This window comes from Hyaena hyaena, unplaced genomic scaffold (assembly GCF_003009895.1).
Source record: "Hyaena hyaena isolate Hyena2069 unplaced genomic scaffold, ASM300989v1 scaffold_91, whole genome shotgun sequence".
Classification (NCBI taxonomy): domain Eukaryota; kingdom Metazoa; phylum Chordata; class Mammalia; order Carnivora; family Hyaenidae; genus Hyaena; species Hyaena hyaena.
This window is the reverse complement of record NW_024080725.1, coordinates 864883-878207: the sequence shown is the minus strand read 5'-3', so window position 1 is coordinate 878207 and position 13325 is coordinate 864883. Positions and strand designations below refer to the sequence as shown.

The window sequence follows — 13325 nt, the reverse complement described above, 5'->3', positions numbered from 1 at the left end:
CTGACTCCCATCAAGGCCAGCATTTCCCGGGCCTTCTTTCTCCTCCTCTGGCTTTCCTTCCTTTTTACACTGGACAATGGCCTTCTGCTCAGGCTCATCTAATTGGTGAAGAAACTGTGGCTTATAGTGGTGACCTAGCCTGGCTCATGCCTGTGTAACTCGGGCAGTGGCAGGGCAAGTCCCTTATTGATCTTCAACACTGGTGCCCAGGCTTTTGGCTTTTGGACTTCCTCTTGTCCCGAGAGATAACCCGCGCTAATAACTTCCCACGCATTGGAGCCCGGCCCCGGTGGGGAACGGCATCTGTGGCTCCAGGCCGGGGCCTGTCCAGGTCATGGAGAGGGAAGTGTGTGCACCAGGGAAGGCCTCCGGCCGCCAGGAAGTCGTGTCTGCCAGGCATTGTGTGACGGCCTTTACCCATTTTATCAGCCCATTTTCTAGATGAAGAAAATGCGGCTCCAAGAAGATTCGTGATCCGGCGCCTGAGAGACGGCAGTGGGATTCACAGGTAAGTCTGTCACCAGAGGCGGATTGGAGGTGAGAAGTGCCATGGGGAGCTGTGATGCTTCACGGAGGAGATGGGGAAGACTGGGCGCCCTGCCTGCTCCTCTGACCAACTCATTTGCTCCCAAATGGCTCCCTGGAAATTCTCCTGGGGCTGTATGCAGGCTTTTGCAGAAGCCATCGGAGAAGGCATGGGGCCTGAGCCCACTGGTGACATGTTCTCAGAACACAACTTGTTACTTCAGGAGAAGCCAGTACCGCTACTTTATAGTGTGTGTGTGTGTCGGGGTGGGGGGTGGGGGGCAGATGGGGGTGCTGCATGGCTCCCAAACCTCGCAGAGTCAGAATCACCTGAGCTGCTTAAAAAGGTATGTCTCCTTAGAGCCCTGCCCCGGCCTGGGAGATGCGACCGACCTGTGTCCTTGAGCCACTCCTCAGGAAGATGTGCACAGTATGTGGAAGGCTTCTAGCACCTTCTGTTAGCCCAAGTATCACCCTCGTCCTCTGAGCGACAGTGGAGATGCAAATCTGAGCAGTAGCCGTGGTCATGAGAGAGGATGGGACAGACGGGGACCTTCCTGGACAGAGACTGCTGGGTTTGGATGCATTTGCATCCCCTGAGCCTTGATTCCCTCGTCTGAATAATGGGTTGGGTACTTCCCATCACAGAGCACTGCAGGGTAGTGCCCACTTCACAGCAGGATTAAAGTCACCAGCCTGTGTGGGAGGCCGGCCCTGAGGGTTCTTACAACGGACAGCCTGGCCCTGGAGGCCACACCAGCCGTGGGCGGTTGGGCCTTTCCTCTCCCATGGCGGTTCCTTGCTACCTGCATCCACACCTGCATCCGCGGGAGAAGGGACACGACTACGCCTAGCACATTCCCAGCTGCGGAACTGCAGGCGGCCGGGCCGCACTACCTTTGCCCAGGCTTCCCCAGGCCGAGGCCTGGCTGGCAGCAGGGCAGCGACGGGGGACAGCGACACGGGGCCCGGGCACACCCCTGCCGGTCCCCGGCTTCCACGCATGAGCTGCAGGACTGGGCAGCTTTTGTGTCACCCACACCCACTCCAGGGCCACCACCGCAGCCGTTAAGTTGCTTCTGGGCCACGTCCCTGACTCTGAGAGACACTGCAAGAGATATTCTCAGGGATGAGAGTTGGTTTTTAGAGGAAACTTCCAGAGGAAGTACCACACACCAGGCACGCACGTTTCTCACACAGTTCCATCTCACGCGGACCACCGCCTTCCCGGTAGGTGAGCTGGGCCTGACCCCAGAGCCAGGTCTGTGTGGGCAAGAACCACGTGCTGCGCTCCATTCGAGGTGGTTTTTCCTTTGGTTTCCACCGGAAGCAGCCAACAATTGACAAAAGCAGATGATCCAGGTAGTAATAGGTGAGTGGCTATGGCTCCCTACTGCCTCCCTCAGGGCTCAGAGGAGCCGGCCATTCTGCAGCCTTGGTGGCTGGCATGACTGGGCGGGTGGAGCGCGGCTGGGTGGGAGAGCAGACCTGACGGCCTCCTGCCTCCCGCCCTCAGTCACATTAGTGCCCCGGGGGGGCGGGCGGGGAGACTAACTCTGGTGTAAATGGTATTGCTACTTAGGAAGTCACTTCATTTACATTGCACGGCTAGGTTTTAGACTTTGACCCCATTGGGAGCATGTCCCCATCTACCCCTGAGCTTCTGGGCCTAGTTTTCCTTGAGCAGGCAGGGCTGTAACTGGGCAGTCACCACACTCAAAACCCCCTGATGTAGTCACCGAACGCCTGTGACCCCATCTCCTGCCCAGCAGGTGCCTCTCACCTCTGAGGACAAATTTTGTACTTTTCAACTTCATCATCAAGACTTCCATCCAGTCCCATTTTACATGGACGGCATGCCGTACGCCAGCCAGCCGTACCAGACAGTTGCTCTCCCTGCTGTTCCGGCACAGGTCACGCCCGTGGGGCCACCTTGCCGGGTACAGGCATCTGAGCCAGGGAGATGTGCCCGGGAATGCTGGCTCTTAGATGGTCCCCCAGCTGAGCCACCTTGGGCAAGTCACTGTAACGGACATGCCTCATTGATCTTTTGGCTGAACAACGTCTAAGAGCAGCACACAGGCTTTGGAGGGAACGGAGAGCTGCCCGGCCTCAAGGAGCTTCTCCTCGATTCCTTTCGGCCTCCGTATCCTCATCCGCAGAATGGGGAAACCCTGACCTTCCTTGCAAGCCTGAGTGGAACTGAGTGGAGCAGAGCTCCTGGCAAGGAGGGCCTGCCCCGCCATCTCCTTTTCTTTCTTTTCAGCAAACTAACTACACGCCCAAGGGTCAAGCCCCAGCCTTTCTTTGTAAGCTTACTCCCCGGCCTCGTGGGTCCTCACTTCCTTTCTCCCTGCTAAGTGCCCACCCCACTGCTTGGTTACGCCTGCCCAGCTGCCCATGACCCTGGGCCTCTGCGCAGGTGTATGGTTCGTTCCTGAGTGCGGCTTCTAGCCTCGTTCATTTGCTCTGGAACCAGGGACTGGATGGACCGCAGACGAACCATAAATATTTGTCAGCCCTGTGTTCCTCAGAGCTGGAGGCCGGCAGTGTCCCCAGCACAGAATCGGCAGTCCCTGCGGCCTGAAGTCTCAGCCAGCCCACGCGACTGGTGTGGCTGGGGCGGGGAGGAACGAGGACTTAGGAAAGGCTGTTTCTGTAGTTCTTTTCCTCCCCGCTGGAGGAGGGCGTGCTTCAGGCTTTGGAGAGGTGGTTGCCTGCCTGTACCCTTGCAGGGTGGAGGCTAAGCTCCAACTCTCCCAGACCAAGTCTTTAGAGAAAGGAAGTGAGGAAGAGTGATAGGAACAGAGGAAAGGATTTCAAGAATGCGGATCACTGAAGACTTAAAATAACAAATGCACTTTTAATTGATCTACAGATAAAAACTACTCAGTAGCCCGTCAGTAGCCATTTTGGCCCCTACTGTTAGATCGTCTTCAGGATCTAGGTTCACGGGCTGTTTTCATTATTTCACGTCATCCCTGGTATTAGAAAAAACAAGGCATCGTATCAGTTTAGACGAACTGCTTTGCCGGCAGCCAAATCCAGTCCCTTATATTCCGTATTTTTTCTTTAGTTCTTCTACTTTGTTGACATAATCTTTCATGGCATCTTCCTTGGAAGTCCCTGCAAGGGATCAACAGGGTTATTTGTCAGAGAGGCCGCATGGTCGAAAAGCAGCAGACTGGGGCCCTAGACAGCCCCTCCCCCCGTTTAATGTGCGGAGGCTCAGTTTCTCACCTCTAAGGTGGAAATTCCACTACCTGCACCTCACAGGCGTGGCCTGTAATACTTAAGGAGCTGGGCCCCTGGTGAATGCTCCCTGGAGCCCTGAACCCATAGTGTGTACGCAGTGGGCCTGAGGCTGGTTGCTGGCCTGCGGGCCCTGTGAGCCCCCCACTGCAGGAATGAGCGGTCGTCCTGAGCCTCAGGAGAAAGGCCGGACACTGCAGACAGGCAGGAGAGCCCACCAGGGGGAGTGTAGTGGCTCTAGTCCCACCTCCTCTCCTGGTTGGCCTTGGCCTATCTCGTAGCCCTCTTCCGGTGGCTCTTATCTGCCAGCTGTGGCAGTGAAAGAACAAAGCCAGATGCCCTCTTCTCCCCAGAGGGAGGCTGTGAGTAAAGTTTCGAGAACTCTGAGCAAAAGCAGGTGGCTCACGGAGAGGAAGGAGGCATATTTTTGCCTTCGGGCTGGGGTCCAAAGGGTATTGACCGGATGGACCCCTCAGTAGCAACGCCCGGTTTCCTGGGGGCTGCGGCGAAGGGCAGACATCCTGGGAATCGGAGCACTTTCTGAAGCACTGGAGGGTACGCGGCCCCTGGACACTGACAATGGGCAGCCAGACGGGCATTCCTGTCCCAGTTCCTTGCAAATCCTAGGAGTGCGTTGATTGTATCCTGGCCCTTTTTGAATTCAAGGGTCCCTCATTTGCAGGAAGACAGAGGGCTCATTCAGAAGCTAGCTAGCGACCCAGAAGCTGGCAGGCCCGTCAGTGCCAACTGTGGGTCTTGCTGCCTCAGGTGGCACGTGATTAAGTCGCAGCCAGGATACTTCTTGGCTGCTGTTGCTTAGCATATAATGGCCCCATTCAGGGGCCTGCAATGTGCCAGCAGCTTGCCCTGCATTAGCTCATTCCTTTCTTTTATGTGCTTTTCTGGCTGGAAGGGAGCTGGGGAGGGGCGGGGGTCACTCCCCGGCCTTGTTGCAGAGAGGAAGGTGCGCGCAGGAAACCCCACTCCTCGTGAACACACAGGAAACCCAGGCCAACTCTTTACCCTCTGGTCCATTTTTTAGTACCCGGTCCCCGGCTCCTCCTCTCCAGGTGATGCCATTGCTCAGAGATGGTACTCTGGGAGAAGGTGTACATGGGATCAGGGGGAAAAGTAGGTGGCCCAGTTTTTTTCCCTTCTGGCCAGGTGAGGCTGGTCTCTAGCATGGGCCTCACCCACTTTGTTTTCTCTCTTTACCCCTTACACTCTGTAATGAAGCCTGTTTCATTTCTGGGCTTCACAAACTAGAGAAACCGATGAGAACAATTACCTTTCAGCTGATTCCACGCATCCCACTTGGCCTTGCCTTTGAGATCCAGCAGCCCAGGCCGTTCTGAAACAAGGGAAGGAAAGACATTAGATCCGCTTCAAGATCTTTTTTTTTTTAATGTTTTATTTTTGAGAGGTGGGGGGAGGGGAGGGGGAACAGAGGATCTAAAGCAGGCTCTGTTCATAGCACAGAATCCATTGTGGGGCTTGAACTCATGAACCGTGAGATCACGGCCTGAACTGGAGTCGGGCACTCAACCAAGTGCACCACCCAGGTGCCCCAGATCTGCTTCAAGTTCTAATGGAGAACATTATCAACATTCTTGTCCCAAAAGAAAAGACAAGTCTTTTCACTTCATCTGTCCCTTCCATGCTCCGTTATGGAGTTAAATGGGTCTAGCATAGTGAGTTCTGCCTTTAGAAACCCAGGTGTACAGAAACCCAAAATTACGATGTAAAGAAAATAGGAAGAAAACTGTTTTCATTAGTAGACAGTCTTGGTCCTAAAAGTTAAAGAACTCCACAATTTCTTTTAAAAAACATACGTAAGAAAATTTTGTTTTAAAACAAATACTTCATCCATTCCTATGGCTTAAGATTCAAATGCTATAAAGAGGGCGACTATAAAGTTTCCCTCCCACCCCTGCTCTCAGCCCCCCAATTTTTCTCCTCCATGTTATTACTGCTATCAGTTTTCTGGGAGTCCCTTACTGTGAACATACCTTGCCCCATGTTCATAATCTTGCCCCATGTTTCTACCAAATTGTTAGTCTATTTCTTGTTGATTTGTGGGCGGTTTTTTTCCCCTAAAGGCATCCTTAAAGTTGTACCATGATTTAATGTTTTCAGGCCTGTCTTCAGCTGCTCCCAGGAAACACACTCACCACCTCCCCGCTGACCTAGTTTACCACCATGCCGAGAACAAAGGCACAAGGAGCGATGGCGGTGCCCAGTGTCCGAGAAACATCAAATCCCCCCGGGTGCTTTCTGGAAAGTATTCCCAGGGCTACCAGAAGGTGCACCCGCAAAGCTGTCATCTAGGAAGAGCAAGCGCACTGCAACGGCCCTCGTAGTGAACGTGGAAATGTACATTTGCACTAACTCAGAGCCACTCGCCTCTTGCGGCTCCTGTGCAACTGAGGACTGAGCTTTGGATTTTTTAGCTCTTCCTGATTTAAACTTAGCCACACGTGGCTAGTGGTGACTGTACTGGACAGTGAGTGCAGCCTGTGGATGAACGGAAGCCTCCCCAGTCCGGAAGAGAGAGAGAGAGAGACTCAAGCTAGTTTATGTGTACTCATGTAAAAGCGCAGAGGCCAGTATCTGTGAAAATCCTGTCTGGCAGAAAAGCATCTCAGCCCTTCTGGTCACCCCCACTTCATCTCTCCCTCTCCTCCCGGGGAGGACACGGAGTTTATAAACCTAGCATAACACTCACATTTATTTGCCTCAAGACCTCTCTCAGCTAAGCCCTTCCTGTGAACTTTGATTTGGCACTGCTCGTGATCCTTAGCTCTGGGCACCATCTCCTGCTTCCAGATGGCTGGCGGCCACCAACACGCTCCACCTTCCACCCCAACCGCACTGGAATTGGGGGCCAGGCCCCCCTCCTGAACAGAGAAGGGGGTGACCCCCTTCTGTGCTGCCATGGCCACCGCCTTTGAGCCCTTGCTGCTGCCTCGTATACGGCTGGATTTCAGGGACTCGGGGGCAGAATAAAAACAGTCCAAGGCAGGAAAAGACTGTATTCAGACTATGGAAGTCTAAACTATGGCCTCGAAATCTGCACCCAGATTTTTTGATAGGCAAGAAACGGTCATCAGGAACTGTTTTCAGCAATACAGCTTGTGACCCTGCCCCAGGGAGGCAGTGGCTTCTCTGCTCCCGAGAGCAGGCTGCCTAGTGCTTGGACTTCTACCCTGCCTGTCCGGGGAGGCACCCTGCTGAAGGAGCGTGGTTCAACGAAGCTACTACTGAGTTCAGAGCATGGCCCAAGTCTCTGCCAAGCTGGGGTCTCTGCTTCTATCCCCAAATGTTAGTGATAGGCCATCAAGTTCTCCTCAAACTAGGTTCTGAAGTCTGCTACCTGAGGCCACCTGGGAGTCCCATTCTGGAATGTGATTTTGTTGGGGGGGACCCCAAGAACCATTACCATGTCCCACCAGAAGAGCAGGGCTTCGGTGGTTTTGAGAGTGCCACTCCCGCAGATTGGGAGTTTGGGCACCCACCAAGGTTGTGGCACCTGCTTTGATGGGGAGGGGCCTTCCCAGCTCCTCTCAGCGTACCTGTGTTTATGTCGCCCACGGTGGCCTGTTTGTAGTGGCCGTAGATGAACAGCATCTCATCATCTGTTGGCTTGGTCTTGAGGTGCTTAACATCCTCAGCAGCTTTGTCAAACTCAGCCTAAATGTGGGGGAACAGGAAAGGCCTACATAGAGCTCGGTAATGGGGAAAGACAGCGAGAAAGGCAGCAGTCCTGAGATGCCCCAGAGGAAAAGCAGTGTGTCGCTTCATCTCCCCTACAGGGCAGCCAGACAGATTCAGCAAAACAAGGAGGGGAAGCCCATTGGTTCACTCCCCTCTCGACGGACAACTACGTACTGGATTCTCTATTTACCAGGTGCTAGAACCCAGGGGTGAAGGAGGAAGGCTAGTTGTGCCTGCAGTAGGTATTCCCTTCATTGAAAAAGCAGCGTGTGCCGGGCCAAGCGGGGGTCCCAGGAAAGCCCTGACTTGGATAGGGCTAGCACAGCGGGTTTGAAACCGCTGAGACGGGACAGTTTTGAATTAGGCTGGCCAGAAGCCATTGGAGCCTTCCCCCCAGGGGCCAGGCGTCCAGCGCTGACCTCTCTTCCCGTGTTCTGATTGGAGCGAGGTGATGAGTCAGAGGTCATCCCACACAGCTCGGTCTCAGAAGAGGCTACGTTCCGAGGAGGGAAAGGCCTCTGGGTCACCTCTCCCCTTCTCGTACGTTGGGCACTCGGCCCCTCAGTCCCCTGACCTCTAAACTGTTAACAACCACTTCCTTGCTTCCCCATTCTGCATGGCGTCCCGACTCTGGCGCTGACCTTCCGGATGGGGAACTCGGTCCCTTTGCTGCTTCAATCCCTGCCACCCTCTCTCTACCTGCCATCTTGCTACCTAGGACCCTCGCTTCCAACTCCTGTTTCTGCTTCACCGCGAAGTCCACCCCACGGGCAACTTTCCAGCAGTTGCGGGTGGGGAGTGAAGTCCAAACCTGGAAAGTTCCGCTCACAAGGCTCTGTGCGAAGAGTCATAGCGGGGCACGGGTCCAGGAGGCACAGCGGGGGCCGGCAAGGGAAAGACTCTGCGGGGTCCTGCTTGCGGGATAGTACCTCCTCTCCCACCCCCGGCCTCCAGCCCCGCCGCACCTTAGCGGCCAGGCTAGGCACGCGCTCTACCTGAGACATGCTGGCGGAGACTGCAAGGATCCCGGGGAGTGCGCGGAGGCGGCCAAGAACAGGAAACAGTAGCGCAAGCCTAGACCCGCAGCGCCTTTAGAGGCGCAGCCGCGGGCGGCTCCGACCGGGCCAGGCCAGCGACAGGCAGCCAATCAGAAGGCAGCTTCACGCGAGGGGGCGTGTCCAGCCCCACCCCTCCCATCCGCGCGGCCACCCTCTCCCGAACCCACGTGGGCTTGCTCGCACACGCGCAGAGAGGAGCCGAACGGGACGCCGGGAACAGGTGTGGGCCGCGGAAGTGGGGCGCGCTTGTGGGACCCGGCAGTCAGGTCCGAGCCGGGTCCGGTCCCGGGCAGCCCTAGGCGATGGGCCGCAGGGCAGAGAGGAGGGGGCGGTGGCTGAAGCGCAGAGGCTTTTAAATGTGTTTCGTTAAATCCTGCCTCTGGAGTGAAGAGCCCGGAAGTTGTGGCTCTGGACTCATAACCTCTTGGGCCTGGGGTGGTCGGGGTGGAGGTGGGGGCGAGTGCGCTTCCCTCCTCTCGGGGTCTAGAGGAGACCCTCTAGAGAAGCCGGACCGGTTCCCAGAAAGGCGAGGCCGAGGCCTCTTCCGCTGGGCTTGGGCACGTCTGTGACCTGCCCGAGGTCTTAGCTCGCGGTCCTGCAATGCATATTTTGTGTTGCATTTCTCCATCGGGTGCTTTAAAGGCTTTGCCACTGGCTTATTCTTCTTAACAAACCCGGCCACGACGAGGCACCCAGCAAGTGCCTGTCAAGTGAATGACTCTTCATTCACAAATGGTTACTGAACTCTCTGCCGCTGAACTTGCACTCTTTTCGACCTTAAGGATACACCAGGGAAGGAAGCAGAGAAATCCCTGCATTCCTGGAACCTCGGGGGTGATAGTTAACAAAATAAGTAGAAAGTTTGTGTGGGGGTAGGGAGTTGGAGGTTTGGTTTTAATGGAAGGTGGAGGGTAAGGGAAGGTAGCATTTGAGAAAGCCCCTCGAGAGAAGTTCCAGGCAGGAAAGAAGAGTAAAGGTGTGAGCAGGGAGCGGAGGGAAAGAGAAGAAAGAGATGAGACTGGGGAGTTAGAAGAGGTGGCAGGCTGGCTGGAGGATGGAGGAACTCTATGGGTTTTGACTTTTATTTTGAGATGGGAAGTCAGTGGCTTTAAAGCAGAGGATGAGGAGAGGGAGGGGGCAGGTCTTGGCAAAGGCCTTACACTGATCTTCTCCATGGGGACAGAAAGGAGCACAGGTGGATGGCAGAGGTTGAGGATGATAAGAATTTTTGGGTAGTCGTTACAAAGCTGGGTGAAGGGAGGGAACTGATGGGAAATTCTCTGGAGATCATTTAAAAAGAGAGATGGTGCCTGGGTGGCTCATGGGTAAAGTGTCCGACTCTAGAATTTGGCACAGGTCGTGATCTCACCGTCGAGAAATTGAGGCCTGTGTCCGGCTCTGTGCTGACAGTGGGGAGCCTGCTTGGGATTCTCTCTCTCTCTCTCTCTCTCTCTCTCTCTTAAATAAAAATAAACTTTAAAAAAGGTAAAGAAAGAGAGCATTCCTGTTCAATTCCTAATTTGTGTCAAGAGGACTAGATTACAAATCTGCACACCCATCCCCAGTGTATGGCCATAGGGGTGGAGAAAGAAAGGTGGGGTAGAAGCTTCCAGATGTAACTTCCTAACTAGTGGTAGGCCGGCATTTATAAATGTTTGGGAAGAAGTGGAGACACGGTAGCAGGGAGCAAATCTAGAGGCTTTGGTCTCTAATTTTGGTAGAGAAAGCAAAGCCAATCAGATTGACAAAAAGTTTGGAGTTAAACGGGAGGAGATTACATTTCAATCTTAAGAAATGTAGGTTTCCCCCACAGTGACAATTCAGAGCTGTTTTTGTACCCCCCCTGAAGCACAGATGAAGCCTGGGCTCCTTTTTGTTCCATCATTTAGTGCTTGCAGATTCCTTGATGGAAATTCAGGTTATTGCCCATATGGGTCAGATTTCTAGTCAAATGTATCTTAAGGTCACTAGGCTTCAATATGAGGTCATTGTGGTTAGCACATTTGAAAAGATTAGGTAATTCGGACAATGTAGGTTCATATTCCTCAAAGACTGGTTGATGTGATTGTGTTTTAACTGGACATTGTAGAAAGCAAGACTAGTGTTTTAACTTGGCGGTCTCCGGTTTATTTTTCTTATTATTTTATTACTTTTATTTTTGATAGAGCACAAGAAGGGAAGGGGCAGAGAGAGGGGGGCAGAGGATCTGAAGTGGGCTTTGCGTTGACAGCAGCGAGCCCCATGTAGGGCTTGAACTCACCAACTTCCAGATCATGACCTGAGCCGAAGTCGGACGCTCAACCGACTGAGCCATCCAGGCGCCCCTCCAGTTTATTTATTCATTTATTTTTTAATTTTTAAACATTTCTCTTTTCTTCAAATATTTAAATTCTAGTTAGTTAACATATAGTGCATCATTGGTTTTAGGAGAATTCAGGTGGTTCATCAGTTAATATACAATACCTGGTGCTCGTCATAAGAGGTGTTTTTCTTAATACCCATCTAGCCCGCCCCCACCCACCTGCCTCCATCAACTTTGTTCTTTATCATTTAGAGATCTCTTGTGATTTGTTTCCCTCTTCCTTCCCAACTTCTGTATGTTCATCTGTTTTGTTTCTTAAATTATACATATGAGTGAATCATGGTGTTTGTCTTTCTCTGACTTATTATTTCACTTAGCATAATACACTCTAGCTCCATCCACATTCTTGCAAATGGCAAGATTTCCTTTTTGATGGCTAATATTCCATTGTGTATATAAACCACATCTTCTTTATCCATTCATCAGTTGATGGGCATTTGGGCTCTTTCCATAGTTTGGCTATTATTGGTAATGCTGCTATAAACATCAGGATGCACATACCCCTTTGAATCTGTATTTTTGTATCCTTTGGGCAAATACCTAGTGCAGTTGCTGGGTCATAGGGTAGTTCTATTTTTAACTTTTTGAGGAACCTCCATACTGTTTTCCCAAGTGGCTGCACCAGTTTGCTTTCCCCTAAGCAGTGCAAGAGGGCCCCCCGTTTCTCCACATCCTTGTCACCACCTGTTGTTTCTTGTTCATTTTAGCCGTTCTGACAGGGGTGAGGTGGTACCTCATTGTGCTTGTGATTTGTATTTCTCTGATGATGAGTGATGTTGAGCATCTTTTCATGTGTCTATTAGCCATCTGGATATCTTTGGTGGAAAAATGTCTCTCATTTCTTCTGCCCATTTCTGATTTGGATTATTTGCTTTTCGGGTGTTGAGTTTGATAAGTTCTTTATCGATTTTGGATACTAACCCTTTATCAGATATGTCATTTGCAAATATCTTCTCCCATTGTGTAGGCTGCCTTTGAGTTTTGTTGATTATTTCCTTTGCCGTGCAGAAGAGAAACTTTTTATTTTGAGGAAGTGCCAGTAGTTCATTTTTCTTTTGTTTCCCTTGCCTCAGGTGATGTGTCTAGTAAGAAGTTGCTATGGCCAAGGTCAGAGAGGTTGCTGCCTTCTTTCTCCTCTAGGATTTTGATGGTTTCCCGTCTTACATTTAGGTCTTTCATCCATTTTGAATTTATTTTTGTGCACAGTGTAAGAAAGTGGTCCAGGTTCATTCTTCTGCATACCGCTGTCCTGTTTTTCCAACGCCGTTTGTTGAAGAGACTGTCTTTTTTCCATTGGGTGTTCTTTCCTGCTTTGTCGAAGCCCAGTTAGCCATATGATTGTGGGGGCCATCTCCAATTTAGGTGGGGTTGATTGCTTGGTTGCTTGTTTGGGATATGCTCCACTTTCCTTAAAAGAAAGCACTTTTTCAGGCGATGGTTTTGTGCCCAGGTGAATCCACTTACTGCTTCTAGTCTTTGCAATTGGAATGGCTTTTCGCTTTTAACCTAGAGATAATGGCAAGCTAGCATCTGCGACTTAATTTTTTAAAGTCAATTTTAGAGTATATTTGGGGGGATCAGTAAATTACATGAATTTTTTAAATGTTTTATTTAGTTTTGAGAGACAGAGCGAGCGAGAGCATGAGTGGGGGAGGGGCAAAAGGGAGAGGGGACAGAGGATCTGAAGTGGGCTCTGCGCTGACAGCAGTGAGCCTGATGTGGGGCTTGAACTCATGAACCCTTGAAATCATGTGAGCTGAGGTCAGACGCTCAACTAACTGAGCCACCCAGGCACCCCTAAATTACATGAATTTTTAATTCTATATTTTGATTGCACTGGAAAGGAAATTGCCCTTCATATCCCCAGAAAGTGCAAGTTCCTTGGCTTTGTTTATGTCCCTGCTAGCAGCCAGCACACTGTGTAATGATTTTATTGGCAGTCATTTTTATTTCCATATTCTTCTGTCCCATCTCCTCCTACATCAGCCGGGGGAAATAGGGACCACCCTGTATTGGTCAGTACTTTATCTCCAAGTGCCTGGCACTTCTTAGGCCCCTGAACAAGTGGCAGGTGAAGGAACAGAGCCATTTGCTCTTTGGGAACTGTAGTCATTCTGATTAGCCGTGAACTTGGAAACTATTAGAACTGAATGTGCAACTCTAGGCTATGGTGAAGGAGATGAATTCTGGTGCAAGAACCATGTAACCTCTTTGTATCACGGCCAGCTGGAAACGGAACACCTGAGATATTAAGGGAAGACGGGGAGCCTGATAAGCCAACCAGTCAGCCTGATCGGCCTTCCCAGTTAGTAGAGGGGTTCCTGTCACTGCTGCAGCCTCCTCTCACGTCCTTGGGCTGCCAGCCTTGGGGACTCACCGGCTACCCTTGCTGGGTCTCAGCGTCAAGCCAGCCA

General features: G+C 51.9%; 2 protein-coding genes across 4 annotated transcripts in view; one reads left to right on the top strand and one right to left on the bottom strand.

Moving 5' to 3' along the window:
* The first annotated feature begins 441 nt into the window (after window positions 1-441).
* CUNH2orf76 (chromosome unknown C2orf76 homolog) overlaps window positions 442-13325 on the top strand; it is a 56681-nt gene continuing 43797 nt past the window's right edge. The window contains exon 1 of one of the 3 annotated variants that reach the window (XM_039234882.1): window positions 442-508. The gene's annotated coding sequence lies outside the window, so the exon portion shown is untranslated. The other 2 variants (XM_039234881.1, XM_039234883.1) reach the window with 2 other exon arrangements.
* DBI (diazepam binding inhibitor, acyl-CoA binding protein) lies at window positions 3369-8594 on the bottom strand. Its single transcript, XM_039234887.1, has 4 exons — window positions 8487-8594; window positions 7350-7467; window positions 5066-5128; window positions 3369-3651 (listed from the first exon to the last, which is right to left on the bottom strand). Exons 1-4 carry the CDS (start codon window positions 8493-8495, stop codon window positions 3578-3580), a joined length of 264 nt encoding a protein of 87 aa, XP_039090818.1. The 5' UTR covers window positions 8496-8594; the 3' UTR covers window positions 3369-3577.

Coding starts and splice junctions, on each gene's coding strand:
- DBI (XM_039234887.1), bottom strand. Junction 5,129..7,349: donor CGTGGGCGACATAAACACAG/GTACGCTGAGAG, acceptor CCCTTGTTTCAG/AACGGCCTGGGCTGCTGGAT. Junction 3,652..5,065: donor TGCGTGGAATCAGCTGAAAG/GTAATTGTTCTC, acceptor GATCCCTTGCAG/GGACTTCCAAGGAAGATGCC.